The sequence below is a fragment of the Lissotriton helveticus genome, chromosome 7 (genome assembly GCF_964261635.1).
Source record: "Lissotriton helveticus chromosome 7, aLisHel1.1, whole genome shotgun sequence".
Taxonomy (NCBI): Eukaryota; Metazoa; Chordata; class Amphibia; order Caudata; family Salamandridae; genus Lissotriton; species Lissotriton helveticus.
In genome coordinates, this window is record NC_136068.1 from 553420077 (window position 1) to 553442819 (window position 22743).

The following is a 22743-nucleotide window of genomic DNA, read 5'->3' on the forward strand; positions in this document are numbered from 1 at the left end:
CGCCATTGATGCTACCTTATAACAAAAGTAACCCATAGGTCACAAATCAACTCCAAAATGCCAGCACAATCATTTTGGTGTACGGGCCCCACATCCTGATTATTGGATCCAGTTTGCTAGGGCCTGCATTTTGCTGAATGGAATGCTGGACAATGTCACTCACCCCCAGTACAGAGACCTTGGCCTAAATCAATTAGTTTTCTGCTCACCAAGCCACCACAGTTTGGATAGAGCGGTATACAAATCCTTCTTGAGGCTGCTCTCCGTGGGAATAGTCCAGCCCGAGCTGCTAGGTCTGGTCCTCCCTAGACCAGGAACAAGAATCGTAGGATTGGTTTTAGGGTATCACCCCTCATCAGGCAGGGAAGATTGCTTGCATCCAGTCACATGGTGAGCAGGTGACTCACGTCTGGGCATCCCTGTCCCACTTGGGGTGACAAAAGCAAAAATATCAATTGATGGATGGAATGCTGAACAATGTCAAACACTCACCCCATACAAAGATCTGGGCCTAAGTCCAACTTTTTTTGCTTACCACACCAACCCATTTGTGACCCAGCCATATGCAAATCAGTCTTGGCCTTGCTCCCCCTGGGAACAGTCCAGCCCGAACCGACTGGCCAGGTCTTTCCTGGACCGGAAACAAGCATCCCTGTAACACTTGGGGTGTCAAATGCAAAAAGAACAATTGATGGACAGAATGTGGTACAATGTCAAACACTCACCCCTGTGTTTGACATTGTTCATCATTCCATCCGTCATCTGTTCTTTTTCCATTTGTTGCCCTAAGTGGACGGGTATGGGGTCCCATGCTTGCCGTGCCACCAGAGTCAAGCTATCCTGGCTAGCAAGGTATGGTATCCTGAAACTGGGCCAACAATGCTTGTTTCTGGTCCATGGAGGACCTTGCCTGCTAGTTTGGGCTGGACTGTTCCCATGGGGAGCATGGTCAAGACTGATTTGCATATGGCTAGTTCCAATCAAGAATGGTGTGGTGAGCAGAAAAAAGACGGATTTAGGCCCGGATCTGTAAGTGTTTGACATTATTAAGCATTCTGTCCATCAACTTTTCTTTTTCCATATCTTGCCCTTAGTGGGACAGGTTTGCCCAGACGTGGGTCACGTGCCTGCCATGATACTGTAGTCAAGCTATCATGGCTGATGAGGGCTGATACCTCAAAACTGGTCCTAGGATGCTTGTTTCCAGTCCAGGGATGACCTTGTCTGGCAGTTTGGGCTGGACTGTTCCCATGGAGAGCAGGGTCAAGACTGATTCGCATCTGGCTGGATCCAAACTGGAGTGGCATTGTGAGCAAAAAAACGTTGGATTTAGACCCAAATCTCTGACTGGAGGTGGGTGTTTGACATTGTTCAACATTCCGTCCATCAATTGTTCTTTTTTGCATTTGCCACAGCAATCTAGGGCCCGATGTCCCAACCTATTTTGCAGTCTCAAATGTTCTCATTCATACAATCAAAGTGCTTACAGTCACAAAATATTTTCCCTTTTATATGAATCCCACTATAGGAGTCAGAAAGCTTTTACTAGCTCCTAAAATGGGATTCCAAATGGTACAGAGTTGCAATTTGGAAGGGGCATGTAGAGGCATCCCTTTCAAATTGTGATTCTGTAACATATAATTCAATGGTTTGCAATCCATTTTGTTTAGGGAGATAGGGTTGCTTTAAGAAAAATATTTCAATGTAATCACAGGCCTGGTGATTTGTTCATCTTTGCAGACCACCATTCCTGTGATTGTTTCTAGTCAGAGGGAGTCACAATGTGTGCCCTACCTAATGAATATTAGTTAGGTAGGCTGAATTGCGATCTACTCCCATTAACCGCATGCATGCGGCGGCTTTTCCCCGCTGTACGCGACGTTTTTTAAAAACGCGCGTTATATGACGAGCTCAGCTCGTCATCAGCGTGCGAGCGGCACAACTCATGACGAGCTGAGCTCGTCATGAGCGGGGAAGGGGTTAAGAATTTTACACACTGACCTATTAGTCCATTGGTTCACAAAAGTAAGTACAGGTCATAAAAGTGGTGGTCAGAAATGACAACCAGTTATAATGATTCATCTAGCCCCTTTATTCTCCGGTGGGCAATGTTCAAACTTCCCCTACACATTTTATAATTGAAAGGGAAATTCTTCCTTTCTCTTTCCCGGAGCCTCACTGTATAACTTGAGAATATCTACCCGTTTGGCAATCACTGGAGAGTTTGAGGTCTCCCAACATACAATTTGGTACATCGCTTCCATCATCTACGGAAGAAAGGCCACAGCTCTGCTCTTCATTTCTAACGCCATCACAACACCACCTTAATTTACTAAATTTGTGTTAACACTGGCTATTAACATCTTTATTAAATAGTAACTACAGTCCTAGGAACTACAGTAAGGACTCAAACATACCACTGAAAAATGACGTTTAGGTAATCATTAAATAGACGCTTGACTTGATAAACTTTATCCGATCTGAATTAAAAAACATAGATCATAAAAGTATACATGAAAACAGTAAATCATCTTTCTTGATACAATACAATTAATTAAAAACCAGTGGGTAAAAAACGGGTGTTACAAAGCCCGGGTCAGAGCAACTTGGTTAACAGAATAATAAAGTTCAATGTTTCACAAGGTCACTCTCAAGTAATTCATGCAAAATGTGCAATATTAGGACCAAGTAAGACGCAACACACACCCCATTAGTAAGTTGATTATAAGATAGCTACAAATTAAATAAAAATACAAAGTCTTCACTAAGATTATATAACAAGTCCTTAAAAATTTATTAATACCTGTACAAATCCTATGTAATATCGTGCCTGATTCAGTTAAGTGATTTCTTAAGAGGTTAAAAACTCAGTTGACGAGACACTTGAAGAGTCACATAATTATTTGTTTAATGAAATGCCTCCTATGCTTACAGTCCCAAAGAAATGAGGCTACACCAAAACAAACTCATCTTCACTTTTTCTAATACTTTAAGGGCCTGATACCCCAAACTATTTTGCAGCAGCAATCCCTAGAATTCACAAAATCACAGGGATTGTGACTGTACGCGTGTAATAAATCCTACAAAGCCACTTTTTTGAGTAAGAAAATACTTTTTATGCGTGTGAAGTCGTAATAGGATATATCAATATTTTGCAACCACAACAGCCGTAGCACATTGTCAGCTTCCTCTTTGGTAATCAAGCACTGTCTGCTCCCCTGATGGATTCCTAAATGGCAAACCTATTTTTTTAAAGAAGTAACTGTCCATTTAATTTGCCCAGGCTGTGTTTTATTTCGTACCTAATTTCTTTTTGGGAAACCAAATGGGAAGATGGTGGTCTGCAGTCCTAGCATTCACAACGTTCACTGGGGGTTGCCAATTGTGAGCTGATTATTTAATATTCATTGGACACGTTTTTTGTGACCCCCTGAGATAGTACAATTTGCTATGTCATCTATTAGTACATAAATTGCATCTCAAAACCCATTCACATGCCAGTCAGTGTACCAACTGCACAGCCTGTTCTGCAAATGAGTCTTCAGTTAACATGCGCTGTACCTTTATACTTTCCATCAACGGAGATTAATTTTACCCACCACCATTTCTATAACGGACAGTGCTCACAATACAGCCATAGGGCCTGGTTACGATGGCGGTCGGATGAGCTTCCGACCGCCATTGCCACGAGCATGAGATCGACTCATTGCCACGAGTAATGAGTCAGCGGTCCCGCCTGTCCTATTATGATAGGACCACCATGCAGGCAGTCAAAAGTGCCTTTTACTACTACGGCTTTGGCTGCGGCCCAGGAAAACGGCTGCAGCACAAGTTGCAGTAGTAACAGGCACTTTCTGCACATACATGCACTGTGTGCCAGGCACCATGTGGTGCCTGGCACATGGTGCACAGATGTGTGGAAGGACTCTACATGCGCCCCCGGACCACGTAGCAGTGGCCCATGGGGGACCTCCTTGGGGCCCCAAAGACTGTTTCCTTCTGCCTTTTCATGGCAGTCGGATTGCCATGAAAAGGCAGTTGGAAACGGACATCCTAAGCCCTATGATGGTGCCTGTGCAGACACCACCTCCATTGTAGGGATAGGTATGCCCCCCCATGTCCCCCAGGATCTTTGACCTCTGCGGTCCCACTGGCTGCATTCAAATGCAGAGGTCAGACCGATGACCTGGATGGTGGGCAGACCACCACCGTCGGCCTGTCGGTGGCGGTCTGCCCGCCATCGTCATAGTCTTTCACAGAAAATGAATGAGGCCTCCCATTGAGTCTGTTATTTCTCTTACAACAAATACTAAATTTCCCATTCAAGGGCCTCCATACAAATGTTGTTGTTATTTTGATGGTGCTCAGTGGCGTAACAAAACTTGAGGGGGCCCCCCTGCAAACTACATGGAGGGGCCCCCCTTCGGATTCCCTTAGGAGCTCTCATGCCAGATTACAGTGCTGAGGCGCACTGCAGAGGCTGCAGGGGCCTTTGTTAACCCACTGGGTGTTCTTAAAGGCACTTACTAGGCTTCCTCTGAATTACAATATCTGTGGGAACACCGTAGTTTTAGAGTATTTCTAACAAAATGTGGGGAGACATTAGCAATAACAACAGAATCGGTAAAGTATTCCTCCTGAAAATTCCTCAGGGACACCACGTTATAATGCCCATCATTATATGCTCTAATCTCCAGAAATGATCAGTGCGCCTAGTATTGGTAACTATGGAGAAGGGGCCAACCAGGCTTGATATCGGGGCACTGATATTGGGCCCTAAAATCTAAATCAGAAAAGCTACCCTGCCCTTTATAAAACTAGGGACAGATGCTGGCAGCTCAATTCACCAGATGGCAAAATGTCACCTATTAGAGATGACAAAGGCAACTTTTTACATAGATGCTTACCAAGATACGAATCCTGCATTTCTCTAGATGTAGATGATGTGTTAATGAACTTGCTCGGCTGACCATCAGTGTACTTGAATATCCCTCCAGACCAGTCATACGCTCCAACAGCTCCTAAGATACTGCCATCCTAAACGACAAAAGGGTTTTGTGAAATATAAGACTAGGGTCAACAAGTTTGTGAATGAAAGTATCAGTGAACGGATGGATAAATGGATGGATGGATGACATAATACCTGAGCAGCTGACATTTTTTATAGCACGCAACGTTGATAATATAGCTAGGGTCACTTGAAGATCCATGGTGCAATATAGTAATATCTAAAGACTATTAAGCTGTGACTGAGATAGACCTAAGGAGCTAGAAAGAGTGTACACGGGGAACATCAATACCTAAATATCAATGGGACAGAAAATCGTTAAAACAATATCAGAGGATAAAATATTGATAGGCAAGTTTCTCAACTTTTTCATCACTATGCTCCGCATACTGACCACAATAATATATATATATATATGTTCAAGGTACATAGGTGTGGCATTAAGAATAGTAAACCCTTACCTCCCAGTGTGCACCTACCGCTCGATATTTTGTCCCTTAATATTTTTGGAACATTATACTGTCCCTTCAATATTGGAGATTCAATATTCCCTACTAGAATCTCTAGAAAGAGCAAAGATTGTTCATTTTACATTTTTAAAAGTGAAATTCGGTTGGCTTGATAGCCATGGCCATCTAGACTGATCAGCTGTACTGGACATTAGATCACTTGAGTGACTAATGAAAAACTTCAGAAAGGGGATGAAATTGTCATCGAATAACAGAGAATGGGGACATTAGGTAATAGCTCAAAGTTATCACTGAACTTGATAAGTGACTTTGCGGGACATCTCCGTCTGACAAGGTAACGTCACCTATGGCCATATTTATCAAATGCCTATACAGTACAACCAACATCTTGCTGTGTTGCATGAAAGAGGGAGGGTAAGAATGCACCTTATCTATCAAGAGATGGAGCAATCCTGTCCTCTGCCTGTGCTGGTGTGCAATCAGCAGCCTAGTGCCAACACAGGCACCCTTGCATCATGGTGCAAGGGTGCCTATGTTGTAGGCAGGATTGCTTTTGTGCAGAAAGGGACACCTTCTGCACAACAACAATCCTCAGAGGCATTCCCCACTTTCTTTGTGAGCTGCAGAATGCAACACACTAAGAAGGAGGGAAAAAATGAGGAGAAATAAACACATTTCTCCTTGTTACGCCTCAACCGGGAAAACGTAGCATTTTGATGCATTTCCAGGTATACCACTAATGGTAAATCTGGAAATGCGCCAGAAGCAATGGGTGGATGCTTAGGGATCCCCACACGCCACCCATGGAACGCCTCCCTGGAGCAGAATAACGCAAGGCAGCGATTTGCGCTGCCTTGCGTTATTCTAGATTTATCAAGCTGTACAGGGCCACACACGGTGGCCTTGCGTGGCCTGATACATCTCACTTAGGTTTTGTGCCACCCTTTCACCCCTTTGCGTGGCGCCAGGGCAACGCAAGACCTTGATAAATCTAGCCCCCAGAGCGCAGCTCTATATATTGAGTACACACAAAATCCAAGCCCAAAAGAAACGCTGTCCCTGAATTAAAAAAATGTGAAACTTCATAGAAGCAAACAATGCAGACCAAGCAACCAATGAAGACTCCCCAGAACATACTCCTGCACTGCAAATGCTTTCCTTTGTCCTCAACTTTCCACAGTCCTGAAAGTCGACCTGCCTCCCTGTTGCTCTAACAGCAACATTAGGTGCTTACAGGTTGTGCTTCAAAGCTCTCTCTGTTGGTTTTGACAAATTCTTGTAGACAAGCGTGTGCTTTACCAGCCTTCTACCAACCTATGGTCAGCTTAGAGCTGCTTGCTGTGTGGCTTATTTACAAGCCCCTTGCGCCGCTGGTGTGTCACTTTTTATATGTCTCTAGATTACACAGACTTAAGAAAGGAGGACATTTTTTTTCTTTCTTTTTTTTTATTGAATGCTGATTGCAGTGTGGTCAGCGTGGTGCGTTTCTGATGCATCATTCATGACACCAGTTTTGCTACCTTCACTTGGGCAGAGTACGGGAAGGGAGCTTTCTGGGAGCTTTTCCCATGTAGATTACAGGGAGCGAAGGAGCTGAGCAGACACAACTGGCCTCGCCTCTGTACGTCTCACCTAATCCTGCCATTGGGCCAACTGTACATGGTGACCAAAGCAATCAGTCCCTATTTAGAGCTCATAAAGTTGTTCCTGCCGACTTGTATGTGCTATTCTTATTAGCGTTTTCCTGTTAGTACACTGAGCCCATTCTCTTGATTTTCTTTCCTCTTCCATTGGGTGTAAACACAAATCAACCTAATTTTTGCAAGCGGCTAAAATGTAATTGTTTTTTTCCGTGTAATCCATTAGCCTGTCAGTTAACATCACTTCTCAATTTAATACCGATTGTTAAATGATTCATCCTCATCATCACAATAATGATGGATCAGGATGAAGTATAGATAGAACCATTGGCACAGCTCATTTGACTGCCACGAGGATTCACCTGCTAAAACTGTGTTATTCAGTTAAGATGAACACGAGAGGGAAATTGCTTCTCTTATTCAGAGTCCTGTAAGGTATTGCCTATGTATCACCTCGGAAAATATCTGCTTCTCTCGCCATAGGTTTGCTATACATGAAAATATAATGAGGTATTCGTGGCCTATAGTCAGATTACACGTTTGTGCATTTTGAAAGAAACCTCCTGAACTTGCAAAGAAGGATAACGGGTCGGTGTCCAAAATAATTCGTTTTACATTTGTATGAATTAATCTTTCCCTACATTAAAGGCTGGTACAAAGATTGCTCTTTGTTTATCTGAAGGAAATATGGTGTTGCTTGCGGACAATGTTATCCTCAATGGAAAATCTAAGAATGCACGTCTGAAGGTATAAGCAGAATTCCACCTTGATATAGTTGATAAGCCTTTTAACAATTAAAATAGGAAAATTGATTATTGAGTGCTTTTGACAGCAGTAAAAACGATTTGGAGCAAAAGCATCCTCCAAGGTGCACACGGAGCTTTCTGAAGGGGAGGTAAGGGAAGGCATTGTATTCCACAGATCCCACCCTTTTCCGGCTGCAAAATGTATTTATAGATTTTGTAGCAAGACTGCCTTGTGTTTTCATGGCAGCGTGCATGGTTTTAACCATTAGATGGTACAAGATACTGACATGTGGACCCAGCAAGATGGTTCTGTCCCGGATCCAAAAATCCCTTCTGACATGACAGGTGCACAGCAAACATTTGTGCAACATTTAGGACATCATTCATGTAATTTTCAAACATGGATAAGGGCGTAGAATGCACATACCTTGGGGGCAGTGCATAGCTCTATGAAGAGAAAATGTATGATGTTACAGTTGCATGACTAATTGGCACAGGCAAAATGGTGTATTGACTGTCATTGTGAGTTATTAGTTAAAGACAAATGAGCTCTATACAGTTTAAATATTAAAGACTCAGTGCAAATAGTACACCATAGTATTTATGAATGGTATGGAACAAAACATTTTTTTTTTGTCACAGTCTACTCACAAATGCAAGAGTTCACCAGGAAGCTATTATCCTATGCTATGGTGCACTGGTACTGTGGGGGTTTTATGCCAGCTATCCTCGAGGACAGGCAACTTAAATCCAGTGTACTGATACTGAAAGACAGTTTACAACCTTTATTGTGTATGAAAGTTCCTTGCACGTCTAGCTTCGAAAAGAAATGAAATAATTGGGTTAAGGATCATTTCAAAGTCTTCTAGGGTCACAGGAATAGGAGGCTAAGTAGTTTTAAAGTTGCAAATAGTGTGTTTTGGAATTTGCAACTGCACAGATGCTTTATAGGTCTCGCCTACACAGTGCATGTGCTGTGCTGCAAGAAGTATTGTTTACATTTCAGTGAGCTTACAACCCGCCCACAGCACACTATTGGTTGTTTCCGTCATCACCCTCATTAGCAATCTTTCGATTGCTTAGCATCCGTAGGATTCCCTTCCTTTCTTGTGTTAGCTCCTCCCTGGACCATGGACCAGGTACACCTGTGCTTCATCATCTTTGTTTTTCCTCGTCGTTTTGCAATGCACTATTTTTTTTTTATTTTGTGGGCATTTGAGTATTATTTCTGAATGTGCAAAGTGCTTTCCTACTTTTGAAACAGGCATGCAGCTTTGTATTTATGTTGCTTTCACCCTTTCTGCATTCTCTATTAACGCTTGTACCCACAACTGCACTGCTCCATGCTAGTCTACTCTATGCTACTCTACTCTATGCCAGTCCTCTCTACTCCTCTCCACTCTAAGCCACTCTACTCTACTCTATGCTATACTACTTCACTCTAATCTATTTTACGCCTCTCCATTCTGCTCCACACCACTCTTCACTGCTTCACTATATGACTGTCCACTTTACATCACTCTACTCTACTGCACTCTACTTTAAGCCACACCACTCTAAACCACTCTACTTTATTCCACTCTGTTCCATACCAATCTACCCACACCACTCCAACCCACTCTATGCCATTCCACTCTAATCTAAGTCAATCTATTCTACACCACTCAATGCTATGCCACTCTACCCTACACAACTCCACTCTGCGCCACTCTATCCCACTCTACTCCACTCTATATCTCTACCCCACTCTACTCCATTCTATGCCACTCTACTCTACCCTATGCCACTCTCCTCCACTCTACGCCACACCACTCAAAATCACTCCCCATGATGCCAGTCCACGGAGCACTATGCTGCTCCACTTAATGCTACTCTACTCCACACCACTCTAGTCTATGCCCCTATACTTCACTCTATGGCACTCTACTCTACACCAGTCTACTCTACAGCACTCAATGCTATGCCACTCCACTCCATCCACTCTATGACACTCCATCCCACTCCATGTCACTCTACTCTATGCTACTCTAATCAATGCTACTCTCCTCTATGCCACTCCACTCTATCCTATGCCACTCTAAGTGACTCCACATAACTCTACATCACTCGACTCTACACCACTCTATGCCACTTCCCTCTACTGGACTCTACACTACTCCTCTCTATTCTACACCACTCAAGTCTACACCACTCTACTCTACCACTTCACATCACTCTACTCTAGGCCACTCTACTCTATGCCATTCCACACCACTACTTTCTACACTACTCCACTCCTCACAGTCACTCTATGGTACTTTACAACACTGCCCTTAACACATCTCTAGTCTATGCTATGGTAGGCCACTTTACCGTACTCTATGCCACTACCCTCTATGTGACATCACTCTGCGCCACTCCACTCTACTCTACTCCATGCCACTCTATGCTACTCTACAGCATTTATTTATTTTATTTATTTTATGCAATTTGTTAAGCGCGAACAATTGCCCAAGGGCGTCTCGGCGCTGTGGATGAGGCAGAGTGAAGGGAAGAGGGATCAAGTTACTGGTTGAAGAGCCACATCTTTATTTTCCTTCTGAAGATGGTCAGGGTGGGGGCAGATCTAACATCGGGTTCCAGGGAGTTCCAGAGTTTTGCCATTGATACGTGGAAGCTGCGGTCGCCCCATGCGACAGTTCTGGTACGTGGGACCGTCATGGTGAAGTTATTCATTGACCGGAGTAATCGTTTGGGGACGTGGAAAGCAAGATGGTCAGTGAGGAAACGCGGGCCCTGTTTGTGCGCGGCTTTGTAGGCGATGCAGAGAGCTTTAAACTTTATTCTATTTTTGACTGTTAGCCAGTGGTAGTTTTTTATGGTGTTGGCAATGGGTTGGAATTTGGGTGTACCGGAAAGCAATCTGGCCGCGGCGTTTTGTATAGATTGTAGTCTTTTGATAACCTGGTTTTGGGCATTAACCAGAAAACCGTTGCAATAGTCCACTGAAGACATGACAAATGAGGTGATCAAGGTTTTGCCGGAGTTCGGAGGAAGGAGTGGGAGGATCTTTTTTATGGCTTTGAGTTTGAAGAACGATGATGAGACAATAGAATTAACATGGGCTGAGTAAGTGAGTTTGTTGTCTATGAGTATTCCAAGATTTTTGACCTTGGTAACTGGGAGGGGAGGGGGACCTAAGTTAATGGGCCACCATGCATCTGGCCAGGCGGGAGTGAGTTTGCCGAAGGTCATGACCTCGGTATAGCATTCTACTCTATGGCACACCACTCTTTGCCATGCCACTCTGCTCTATACCACTCCATGCCACTCTATGCCACTCAACACTACCCCACTCTACTCCATGTCACTCTACTCCACTTCACCCCACTGTATACCACCTCGCTCTATGCCACTCTACACCCCTCTAATCTACACCACTCCACTGTAACCACTCCACTCAAAGCCATGCCACTCTACTCCACACCATGGTGCTCCACACCACACCACTCTACTCCACAGTATGCCACTCTAATCCACTCTACGGCAATCTACTCTACTCCGCTCTTCTCTATTCTACACCAGTCCTCTCCACACAATGTCACTCCACCCCACTGTACACCACTCCACTACTCTTCATCACTCTGCGCCACTCCACCCTATGCCGCTCTTCTCTACTCTACACCACTCCACTCCACTCAATGCTACTCCAAATCATTCTATGCCACTCCACTCTACACCACACCCCTCTACACCACTCTACTCTGCACCACTCTATGCTACTCCACACCACTTTACTTCACTCCACCCCACTCTATGCCACTCTGCTCTACCCCACTCTATATCAATCTACTCTATGCTATTCTACTCTGTGCCACTCTATTCCACTCTATTCCACACATTGCCTCTAAATGGCAATCTACACCACTCTACTCTATGCCACTTTACCCCACATCAATCTATGGCACTCCCCTCTATGTCACTGTACTCTACACCACTCCATTCCACTCTGTCACTCTACTATATGCCCATTTACTCTAGGTCACTCCACTCTACACCATTTCACTGTATGCCTCTCCCCTCTACACAACTCTACTTTTTGCCACTCTACTCTATGCAAATCTACTCTATCCCACTGTACTGTATACCACTCAATTTTAGGAGGCCACTCCAATTTACACCATTCCATCCTATGCCACTCCATCCTACACCACTCTACTTTTCACCACTCCACTATACTCTAATGCCACTCTATGGCACTGTACACCAATCCATCTACCCCACCCTACCCTACGTTACTCTATGCCATTTCACTCCATGCATATCCGCTCCATGCCACTTTACTCTACTCTCCTCTATGCCACTCTCATCTATGCCACTCTACTCTATGCCACATCACTAACTTTCAGACTTCCTGGAATTTTTGTCATGCTGAACTTCAGCCACACAGCTGTACAACATGGTTAAAAGACATTGGCAAAGCATATAGTTCTCACATAAGTGAGACCTATAAGTTTCATCAGTGGTTGTTTCAATGTACTAATGCAATTTTAGGAATCAGTAAACTTTTACCAACTCCTAAAATGGGATTGCAGCTCCAACCAGATTCAGTATTTGGTATGGATGTGTTGTATGCATCCCTTTCAAATACAAAATTGACATGCAAGGAATCAATGATTTGCAACCCAAAATCCAGTGGCAAAACATTGAAAATAATGACTACCCACTTGGGCTTGTAAGACAATGTGTAAAAGGGAACAGATCAGGTTTTGGACCCCTTACTGAATGTTAGTAAAATGTTTGTTGGGGAGTAGGCAGTGGTCCAGGCAACCTCTGCTAACACTCAAACCATTCGAAAAAAGAAATGTTTTCCTTTTAAATGCAGCCCCATTTCCTTTAACCCTTTTAGTCCGGGTGTCGGTCAATGGCCGACACCCTCACTTCCGCCCCAGGGCGTCTGGTAGTCATTGGCGAGGAGGTATATAAAGGCCCCTCTGGGGGAGTCCTTTCTTATATTTGTAGGTTGGGCTCCTCTGGAAAAGACCTTCCGAGCAGCTTGATTGTTGTTTATCTTTTACTGCAAAGATGATCAGCACGGAGGGTGCGGTGATATCATGGCAGTAAAAGTGAAAGTAAAATGAGCCGATGAGCTCTGAATCTGTGCTGGGGAGTATCGAAGCCCTCCAACCACTGATTCTCTTGGGAGAGGAATCACTGGAAATGGAAGGATCTCTCCTTTCAAATGGCACCTCTGCACAGTGGATCCCTGATTGGGGATCACCACAAGAGTGTGATCCCCAGGTAGTGAACTACCTACTTGGCACCAGGGACAGAGGAGCGGTGCCTTAGGCAAGGGCTTGTGTTCCTTCAGTGGAGGAATATAAAATTTCAGTCTTTCTGCCCCACCCGTGGGAGTGATGGAGATAGATACCTCCAAGCTGTCCCCCTCAGGGGGGCAGGCAGCCCACTAGACACTAGGATTAGTTCAAAATAAAAATTTGAAGTGGGGTTGCTAGATTGCAGAACGTTCAATGCATAAAATTAGCTAGTGAGAGCAATGCAAGTCATCCAACTCTGTATCCCCCCAGGTGTCTAGTTTTTAAAAATGATTGAGTTTGCTAGGTTTCAGTAGATGCTAGGTGACCTACTCACTTTGCAAAAAAGGGTGAGGTTTGAGTGTGAAAATGTTTTGTATCCATGCTGCGTTTTTAGCCATTTCTTGCTGGGAGCACTAAGCCTACCAATGCAAATGAGGTTCCATTTTTATAGGGAGACTTTGGGAAATGCTGGGTGGAAGTATATTTTTGTGTCCCTCTGCAGATTCCAGGACATTTCATCACAGAAATGTGAGGAAAATTAGTTTTTTTAGCCAAAGTTTGAGCTTTGCAAGGGGATCCTTGTGGAAAAAAAACAGTGAGCCACATAAGGCACCCCGCCATGGATTTCTTCAGGTGTCTACTTTTCAAAAATGTTCAGGTTTGCCAGGTTTCCCTAGGTGCTGGCTGAGCTATGACCCAAAATCCACAGCTGGTCAGTTTTGAGAGGAAAAAAGTGATTATCCATGTTGCATTTTGGCCATTCCCTGCCGTAGGCACACTGTCTACCCACACAAGTGAGGTACCATTTTTATCAGGAGACCTGGGGTAATTCTGGGTGGGAAGAAGTTTGTGACTTGCCTAGGTGCCGGCTGAGCTAAAGCCCAAAATCCACAGCTACTCAAAATGGAAAAAATGGTCAGTTTTTAGTGGAAATATATGCTGCTTCCATGTTGAGTTCTGGGCTGTTTCCTGTCGCGGTCACTTGGGCTATCCTCACAAGTGAGGTACCATTTTTATCAAAAGATATGTGGGAGCATAGAACAGTATAACATGAATTATTATTACCAATTGGATTTCACTGAATTTGTGCCTTCCAACTGTAAGCCAGCGTGTAACAAAGATGTTTTGAAAAGTACACACTAAATCACATGCTTGTACAGGTATCCACAAATACAGACATGTACCCAAAAATTCAGAGATGCACAAATAACCATAGCTCTTTACCTCCATATCCTGTGAACATTTCAGAAATACATAGGTTTTCTTGATACTCATCTTTCCCCCAACACATTTCACCATAAGAATTGGTCTATACTCGGTACACAAAGAAATAACATTGTATTGTGCAGCTCAGTTGTTGGTTCCAGGTACCTTGGGTTATTGGAAAGCCTACAAACCCTATATATTGGAGCAAACAGAAAGATCTTGCTAGTAATGGTATATTGCTATAGTAAATCACCCTTTGTTACAAAAATTTACAGATGAAAACGTAGCCACAAATGGCTGTTTTTTCCTACTTATTTTCAATATTTTTTTATTTCACTATTTAGTTTCTTTGGCAAAATCCTAAGGGATCTAAACACATGAACACTTGTGAATTTGATTTAGAGTTTTGTCTACTTTTTAGAAATCTATAGCTTTCTTGGATCACCCATAAGTTTCAAACTGGTTTCCACCACAAACTGGTTGAGGGTATAAACATAGGAAAAATGTACTTCCTCTTTGAAAAATACCAAACCTGTGATAAAAATATAGTTTTTTTTATTCGGCTCTGCATGTTCCTAAAAGCTGGGACGATGGTGACTTTAGCACAGCAAACTATTTGCTGATGCGCTTTTTGGGGGAAACAATAATGGAAACTTTCATTCAGAGCACTTCATTCTCTCCCAAAATTAAAATAAATAGCTAGTTTTTTTACTATTTTCACACATTGGGTGTTTTTAGAATCCCCAGTATGTTGGGAAAAATGGAAACAAATGTACCATGAATAACTTATGTGGAAAAAAAGTTATAGAGCCCTAAGCACGAACTACCCCCAATATCCAAAAAAGAGCTCAGTACTGGTGAACGACAGCCCAGCAGTTAAGGGGTTAAGGAAAATGAGCTGCCTCTAAATATAGGTTAACTTTTTTTTAAAGGGTATCACAAACATGATGGTCTGCCTACCCAAGGAGGCCAACATCCCTGTGATGGCCTCCAATCAGAGTGAGTGGGAATTTGCAACTTACTTCAATACTATTCATAAGGTAAGTTGACAACCCACTCCAAATCAGAATTTTAGAAACTGACCAACAAGCACATAAGTGGGTTAATAAAATATTTTACTGGACCCAAAATACTGGTTGATATTTGCAATCAAATTCTTGAGAACACATTTTTATGCACATGGCCCTAGATGTCTAAGTCACAGGCCCTTGCTAAATTTGTACAAAATATATTGTTCGCCCTACATACATTGAATCAGTAACATATTAACCAGATTGAGTATAGTTCCTGCTTTCGTAAATATTCAAAAATTGTAACTGAACCTACTGGTGTTATCAGTGCACTGAATCCATCCTGGGACATCTCGAGTTGGAATGAACTGCCACTTTGAGACTGGGTGCCTAGGCAGGTATGACAGAAGAAGGAAGTTGTAATTAGTGACAGCAACTACAGTGTACATTCTATGCACCTATGCGTGAGGTAAAATCTAGAGAAGATATTGATATTACTTTAGCTGCAATTGCTCCTCCTACTAGAAAGTGGGCAACAGTACTGAAACTCAGAAGCTATATTCACCCGCTCTCTGATCACTGTGGATGTTTTCAGTAATTAGGACCATAAAAATATATGGAAAGCTCTACTAGGGAATTCAAAACTTCATTTTCATTCGCATTTTCATGTGAAAATAAAGACCGCCCCCATAGTTTCACCACAGGAAAAGTTCAGAAAATACTTCAGAATTTGAAACTTTAACTTCTGCAAAAATACTACATTAAAGCCCTACATTTTAAGATTAATACACAAATTGTTTAAAAGTTAAATATATATTTTTTAAAAGACTCATATTTAAGTTTTATATTTTGATTTTTAGATTGGTTTTAGTTGGTAAAACCCATTAGTAATTTGATATCAATTCATCAAGCAGGTTCATATTTCTTTAAATTATATGCACATGTGTGCCTTTTTTATCTATAAACATTTTTGTGTTAGCAGTTGCGTCTGTTTCTTAACACGCCATACTTGGATTTTCAAATGCTTTAGGAAAATAGGCAAAAGTAAAACTATTACAACTTTTTAACAAACCATACTAGTTAAAAAAAATTACCTGAATGAAATGTAAAAACGTTTTCTTCAATTGAACTTTTCAAATAAATGTTTTTGAGAGCTTTACATGTTATGACCAGAGAACAATAACACATTTTAACATACATAAACCACTTCATATCTTTAAAGATGCAGTTGCTTGTGAAATAATAATTTAAAAGAAAATTAAACCTTCTAGAAGAAAGCAGGGGAAATGTTTTTAAAAGTTAAAGAAAAATATTATGCCTTTTTTGGGAGTCCTGAGGGAATGCCTGAGGGCTTGGCTCGTATTCCTTTCATATAGGTGAGGCATTGAAAGAACTGCATTGCATTACTTCGTATTTACTAAATCATGAAAAGCCATGCAAAGTGGCGTTGATTGGCTTAGTAAAAGAACAAATTATTTTGCGTCAGGGCTGTGCAACAAGTGACAAACCCTGATGCAAAACCATAGTAAATCTGCGACTGAGTCCTTATATATTAATGGAGAATATAAAGTTAGTCTTGTGGCCTGATTCTCAAAAGAAGGCACACACACATGTGTCATTTTATAATTGTTTGCTATTCACAAAAGTATTTTATGAGTGGTATCTTTACGACTGCTGAGTATCTGCACATAAAAAGATAGGACTGCCTTTAGCGATTCCGCAATCATAAAGATACTACTCGTAAAAGATTTTTGTGTATAGCAAATGATTGTAAACTTACACAAAACTGCAAGTGTACTTTTGTGTATCAGGCCCTTGGTGGCAACATTCAGAGGAATCGTTTTCCCTCTCTACAACTACAGAAATAGGTTTTTTTTCTGGGCAACTAGAAACCTTACCTTCAATTGCAAAGATTTTGTCCTGTAGTTCCCTCTGAATGTTATTGAGGGCTTGGAAGTTGTCGACTCGGAAGACATTGCTTGGTGGCGCAATGGTTCGTAGCTCATCCAGAGCTTTCTGTTTTGAAAATGCTGCACCCACCTTTGAGAGGGGGAAAAACAGAACCAGTAAAACAAATGCCCGGAGTGAACATACATAATCTTCTACACTGCTGTTGCTACTATGTAGTATTTTCATATGAAGTATATCATACATTTTGGCACCCTCTCTATATGAAAAGAGTCATGAGAAATAAAAATTTGAATTCTAGAATTATATTCTTTTGGTTAGCAGAACATACTAAACCACTGAGTTTCATTGTTGTACCGTTATCCCCTATTTAGGGTATTTATTTCACAGGGATTTATCGTGTGAAGAATTAGAAAAGAATAAAAACACCTAGGGCCATATGTATCAAGGCCAAATGGGTTCGCAAACACCAAAATTCGCAGAATTTCGGTGTTTGCGAACCCATTTTCGCAAAATGGTATGTATGAAAGAATTTGGGTGCAAAATAAGGAATCGCAAAATTTACCATTCCTTATTTTGCGATTGCATTTAAGGAATCGCAAATTTTGCGATTCCTTAAATGCAAGGTATTAAGCAAAAAAAAATTCCAAAATGCCCTTAAGGAATCGCAAATTACCACCAACATGTAGTTGGTGGTATTTTGTGATTTCTTTTACAAATGCACTTTATGCAATTTGTAAAGGTGCCATGTGATGCTCATACATGCCCTTAGGGCATGTATGTGCGCCATATGCGCACACATGTCATTTTCAGGGGTGCAGCAGGGTTTTCTTGAGACACCCCTGCACCCTTGAAATTATTCTCAATTTGCGATTCGCAAATTGCGAATCGCAAATTAAAAATAATTTCGCATTCATTCCTATGGGCCTCCTGGCCCATAGAAATGAATGGGAAATTATTCCTTTATTGCGATTAGCAATTTGCTAATCGCATTTAAGGAATTTTAAGAAATCGCTAAAAAAAGCGAATTTCTACATACATACCATTTTGCGATTTCTAAATAGCGATTCCTTAAAAATCGCTATTTAGAAATCGCAAGTTACAAAAACAGATTGTTTATGTCCAGGAAGGGTCACCTTCCTACACATAAGCAATCCAAGGCATTTTTCTTTTTCCATGTGTGTTGCACAAGGCAGCGCACATGGAAAAAGCGAAAACGAGGAGACATAAAGCATTCTCCTCATTTTGCCAAGTTAAGACCGGGTTTACCCTGGTTTTTATTTTGGTGCTGCCTCCTAATTACGCTGCCCTAGTAAATAGAATGATGGATTTAGGCCCAGATCTCTGTACTGGGGTGAATGCATGACATTGTTCTGCATTCTGTCCATCAACTGTTGTTTTGGCACTAATAAATAAGGGGCCGCATCAAAATCAATGGGTGTTGCTGGTTATTGCCTGCCGCAACACCCACTGCCCACCCCTTTCACGCTAAGCATAGCTATAAAGGGGGCCTTATTTTCAAGGCAGCTTTAAGCCATGTTAAGTGGCTTAACGCCTTGTAAATAAAGCGAAGCCCTTATCACCAAGGACAAATCACAAAAAGTGACATTCCAGTGGCGATAGGGGCTTGTACATATGCCCCTCTAATTCCAGGTAGTGAGGAACAGTGAGGTAATTACCACACCAAAAATACCATTATTCCTTATTGAAGTTTAATGATAAATGACTCGTGTTACGAGTTTTCAACTTGGAAATGAGGCTTAACACGCATTTATCACACTGAAGATTAATGTTTCGAGTTTTTTCTGCCTTTTTTCTCCCAATATATTTCAGCAGGTTTGACCTGCTGGAATGTTTGAGTGGATATCTGCCAGGTCTAATAATTTTCAAGTAACCTTTAATTCTGACCAGATCAATGCGCACACTCTTGTTTGCAGAGAGATGGGAATTCAGATGTGAACTTGTAATGGGGGTCAAAGTAGTTTGAATAGCTCGAATACAAAACAGCAGAAGTGTGATTAGTTTGTTATATTAGATTTCATGTCGAGACTGGAGGCTCTGAATATGTAAAGTCTGCTTTAAAGCAGTTCTCTTCAAGCAGCACAATTCCATAGTGTTAGACCGGTCTGCATTAGTGAGTCTTCCCCAAACATTTTTCCCTCACCCTTCTATTTTCCTGAATTCATTTTTGCTGGCCTTAGGACTCTGTACACTTTACGACTACTACCCAGTTCTGAAGTGCTTCTGCTCACTCCCTAAAGCATGGTAAAATGGCTTACACCTGTTTGGCATATTTAATTTACTAATAGGTCCCTAGTAAAATGGTCTACCATATACCCAGGACTGGTAAATTAAATTCTACTAGTTCGCCTGCAGCTGTTATTGTGCCACCCAGTTAAGTAGCCCCTTAAAAAAATGTCTCCCATTATCAATTCAACTTGGCAAAATAGCAGCTAGTAGCAGCTGGCAGTGAATGGCGGTGGATGGGCAGGGGCAGGGGCAGGGGTGGCGGGGGTCAGTGGGGAAGACAAAATAACAAAATAACAAAATAAAAAAATCAGTTTCCTTTTCGCCGGTCTCCGCCTCTCTGTCCTTATCCTCTTCCTGCAGTCTTGGCAGCAGGAAGCACTTGGCTCCCAGGCTCCCCTTAGCCAATCACAATGCTGCAATGCAGCGTTGAGATTGGTCTGAGCACCGGGGTTCGGCGCTCAGACGGGGACAGGGAGGCTTTGCATGTTCCTTGCCAGACTGTGTATTGCAGCCTGGTGGAGAACATGCAAAGTACGCATGAATGTTTGGTCGACCCAAGGCTCTCATAAATTCTGATGCATAACCCTCACATTCCTATGCTATGTGGATAGATCTGTCCCATTCCTGGCTGAGGTGGTGCAAGGAACCCAAGACTGGTTGGACCACTGGACACTCGGGAACATATGGAGAGAGCTAAACTAAGGTAGGGCTGAATTTTCATTCCACTTCTCAGTACGACTTGCATGTGCGGCTCAATAAGAAGCTGATGGTACGGCGCACATTGTCAGACCATAACCCACTGCAGTTAGTGCTCCACTGGGGAGGGTGAATGCGCCCATCCCCACCTGGAGACTATCGCCAAAGCCACTTATATTAGCCTACCCTTTAGGACTCCCTTGGTGACAGGATAGTGGAATAATTAAACAGAAACACACACAGCATCTCATATTAACGTGGAGTGGGATGCCTTTATGGCAGTATTCAGGGGATACTGCCTTAGTCAGTCAGTGCAGGTGGACCGCTCGCTCCGCGTTGTCTACCCTAGAGGACAATAAAAGATGTGTATAGAACTAGGTCCCTGGCCACCTAGAGGCTTAGCTTGCCCTCTGTGAGGTACGAGCGAGGTACTTTAAATGCTCCACTCTTATGAGTAGATAGGACTATCTTACAACAGTGTATCCTTAGGGTGGACATACTTATCTGCTGCTCGCAGGGCAACTCAGTCCTAGTATAGGGGGACCCCATCACACATTAGGGGGAGCCCACAGGAGACATGCTTTACACTCAAAAGGAAATGCATGCCATTTTCACAGCTGACTTCCGGACCCTATAAAAGCTGGGCACTCCTTTACCAAGAGAAGCCAGAGGCAAGACAACCGGTACGGCTGGCTAGCTGGCCGAATTGTACCAACCCTCTCAACTGGTACAGAGGCTGGCCATTATGTATGCAGATGCCTTGAAGTGCAGTAGCCTTCCTGACACCACCAGGGAAACCTTGATAGTGTCCATTCCTAAGACCTCAGGTGATGCCACAGACACATCAACATATCGGCCCTTGTCTATGTTAAATCTAATACTCAGTAAGGTCCTGTTAAATCATTGCCAACCAAATTTGTGTGAGCTAATACACGAAGAACAAAATGGCTTTATTCGTAACCGCAATACCTCCTACAACATCAAGCTATTAGTCCATGTCCTTAAGGCCGTAGCTGGGACACAGTTGTCTTCTTATTAGATAGACACAAAGCCTTTGACGCACTTCAGTTGGAATATCTGGAGGCAAGAAATGACAAAGATGTCCCTGGGCGATAACTGGACCAAATGGGTCAATTTACTCTATGTGGGGGCAAGGGCGCAAGTGCGCACAGGTGGGTGCATCTCCGAGCCCTTTGAGATTGGCTGAGGCACACGTCAGGGCAGCCCGCTTTCCCCCATGTTTTTTACTCTGGCCATAGAGTAATTTGCCTGTGTGCACTCTGCAACAAGGAGCACGTGGACTCACTGTTTGCAGACAACAGGGTTGTGTATTTGAGTGAGGCCTCGTTGGGATCCCTTGGAGGTTGGCCCTTACAAAGGACTTCCAACAGGTATCGGGCCTATCCATGATTTGGCAAAGTTGTGTGCATTCCCTGCTTTGGCGCAGCTGGAAAGGGCACTGGCTTAGGTAACTAATTCTGGAATCCATTGGGAATCCACAGTTTTTAAATATTTAAGAATTAAAATATATCATACTGATGCATACTTACTGGGTGCCAACTTTGGGAAAGGGATGCATGGCCTGAGAAGTAGTGTGTCCTTTCGGGGGCACCTTGGAGCTCCCTATCATGGCCCAATGGCATTGACTAAAATGGTGGTGCTCTTCAGAGTCTTATACGACTCTGTAAACATTCCAATCTAGGTACCACAACCTTGGTTCTGGTCCCTTGAAGTCCTAATCATGGAAATGATATGGAATGGGCAAGGCCCCTGGGTGTCACTGTGTACCCTGCAGAGGCTCTCATCAAGCGGAGGCCTGGGGTTCCTGGATTAGAAATGATATTACCTTGCAGCCCAGCTGAAGTTGATGGCCCGGGGGTTGGGGGGGAGGGGCACAACCTGGAGGAGCTAGTGGAATTTGCATACCCAAGGAAAGAGCATTGCTGGCTATACAAATGGGAGTGAACCTCGCTCCGGCCCATAAGCCTAGATGTTTATGTGTGCCACTAAGGTGTTGGACAGGTGCTTACTGCCGGATGGGTTCAGCTGATCTTTATGCCCCTGCAGCACCGCTGATGGTTTGGCCAACAGCTTGAAGGGGTTAGTTTACTGCTGGACGAATGGCACTGTGGACAGCAGCGGGTGAGGAAACTGTGGTAGACTGTTATTAGAGTGCTTTTAATGATGGAAGACGGCCTACCTGTTACCCAGTTTTGGCTTTTGGGGTGTTAACCTGAGCCCTGGGACACTGGTTTTGGGTGAGGGGGTCGGAGCCACCTTTGCATGGCCTCTTCCAGAGCACGTTAAAATTGATGGGAGCAGACACTTGGTCTCCTGGTTATATAATCAGCAATGTCAATGCGGATGGGTGAATTACTGTGCCTCAAGGCTAGATGAGAAGCCAATATTGGCAGGCCTTTCTGTGGAAAGAAATCGACAGGAACGTTGGAACACACTTACTCCTCCACCTGCAACACTATATTTAAATACGTGCAATATAACTATATACACT

General features: G+C 43.0%; 1 protein-coding gene across 1 annotated transcript in view; it reads right to left on the reverse strand.

Annotated features, from left to right (window-relative positions):
- LOC144768737 (integrin alpha-M-like) overlaps positions 1-22743 on the reverse strand; it is a 364452-nt gene that overhangs the window by 217677 nt on the left and 124032 nt on the right. Inside the window, exons 9-11 of the mRNA XM_078652620.1 lie at positions 17276-17417; positions 15694-15767; positions 4908-5037 (exon numbers count right to left, since the gene is read on the reverse strand). Coding sequence (XP_078508746.1) covers positions 4908-5037; positions 15694-15767; positions 17276-17417 — 346 coding nt within the window. The remainder of the gene's footprint in view (positions 1-4907; positions 5038-15693; positions 15768-17275; positions 17418-22743) is intronic.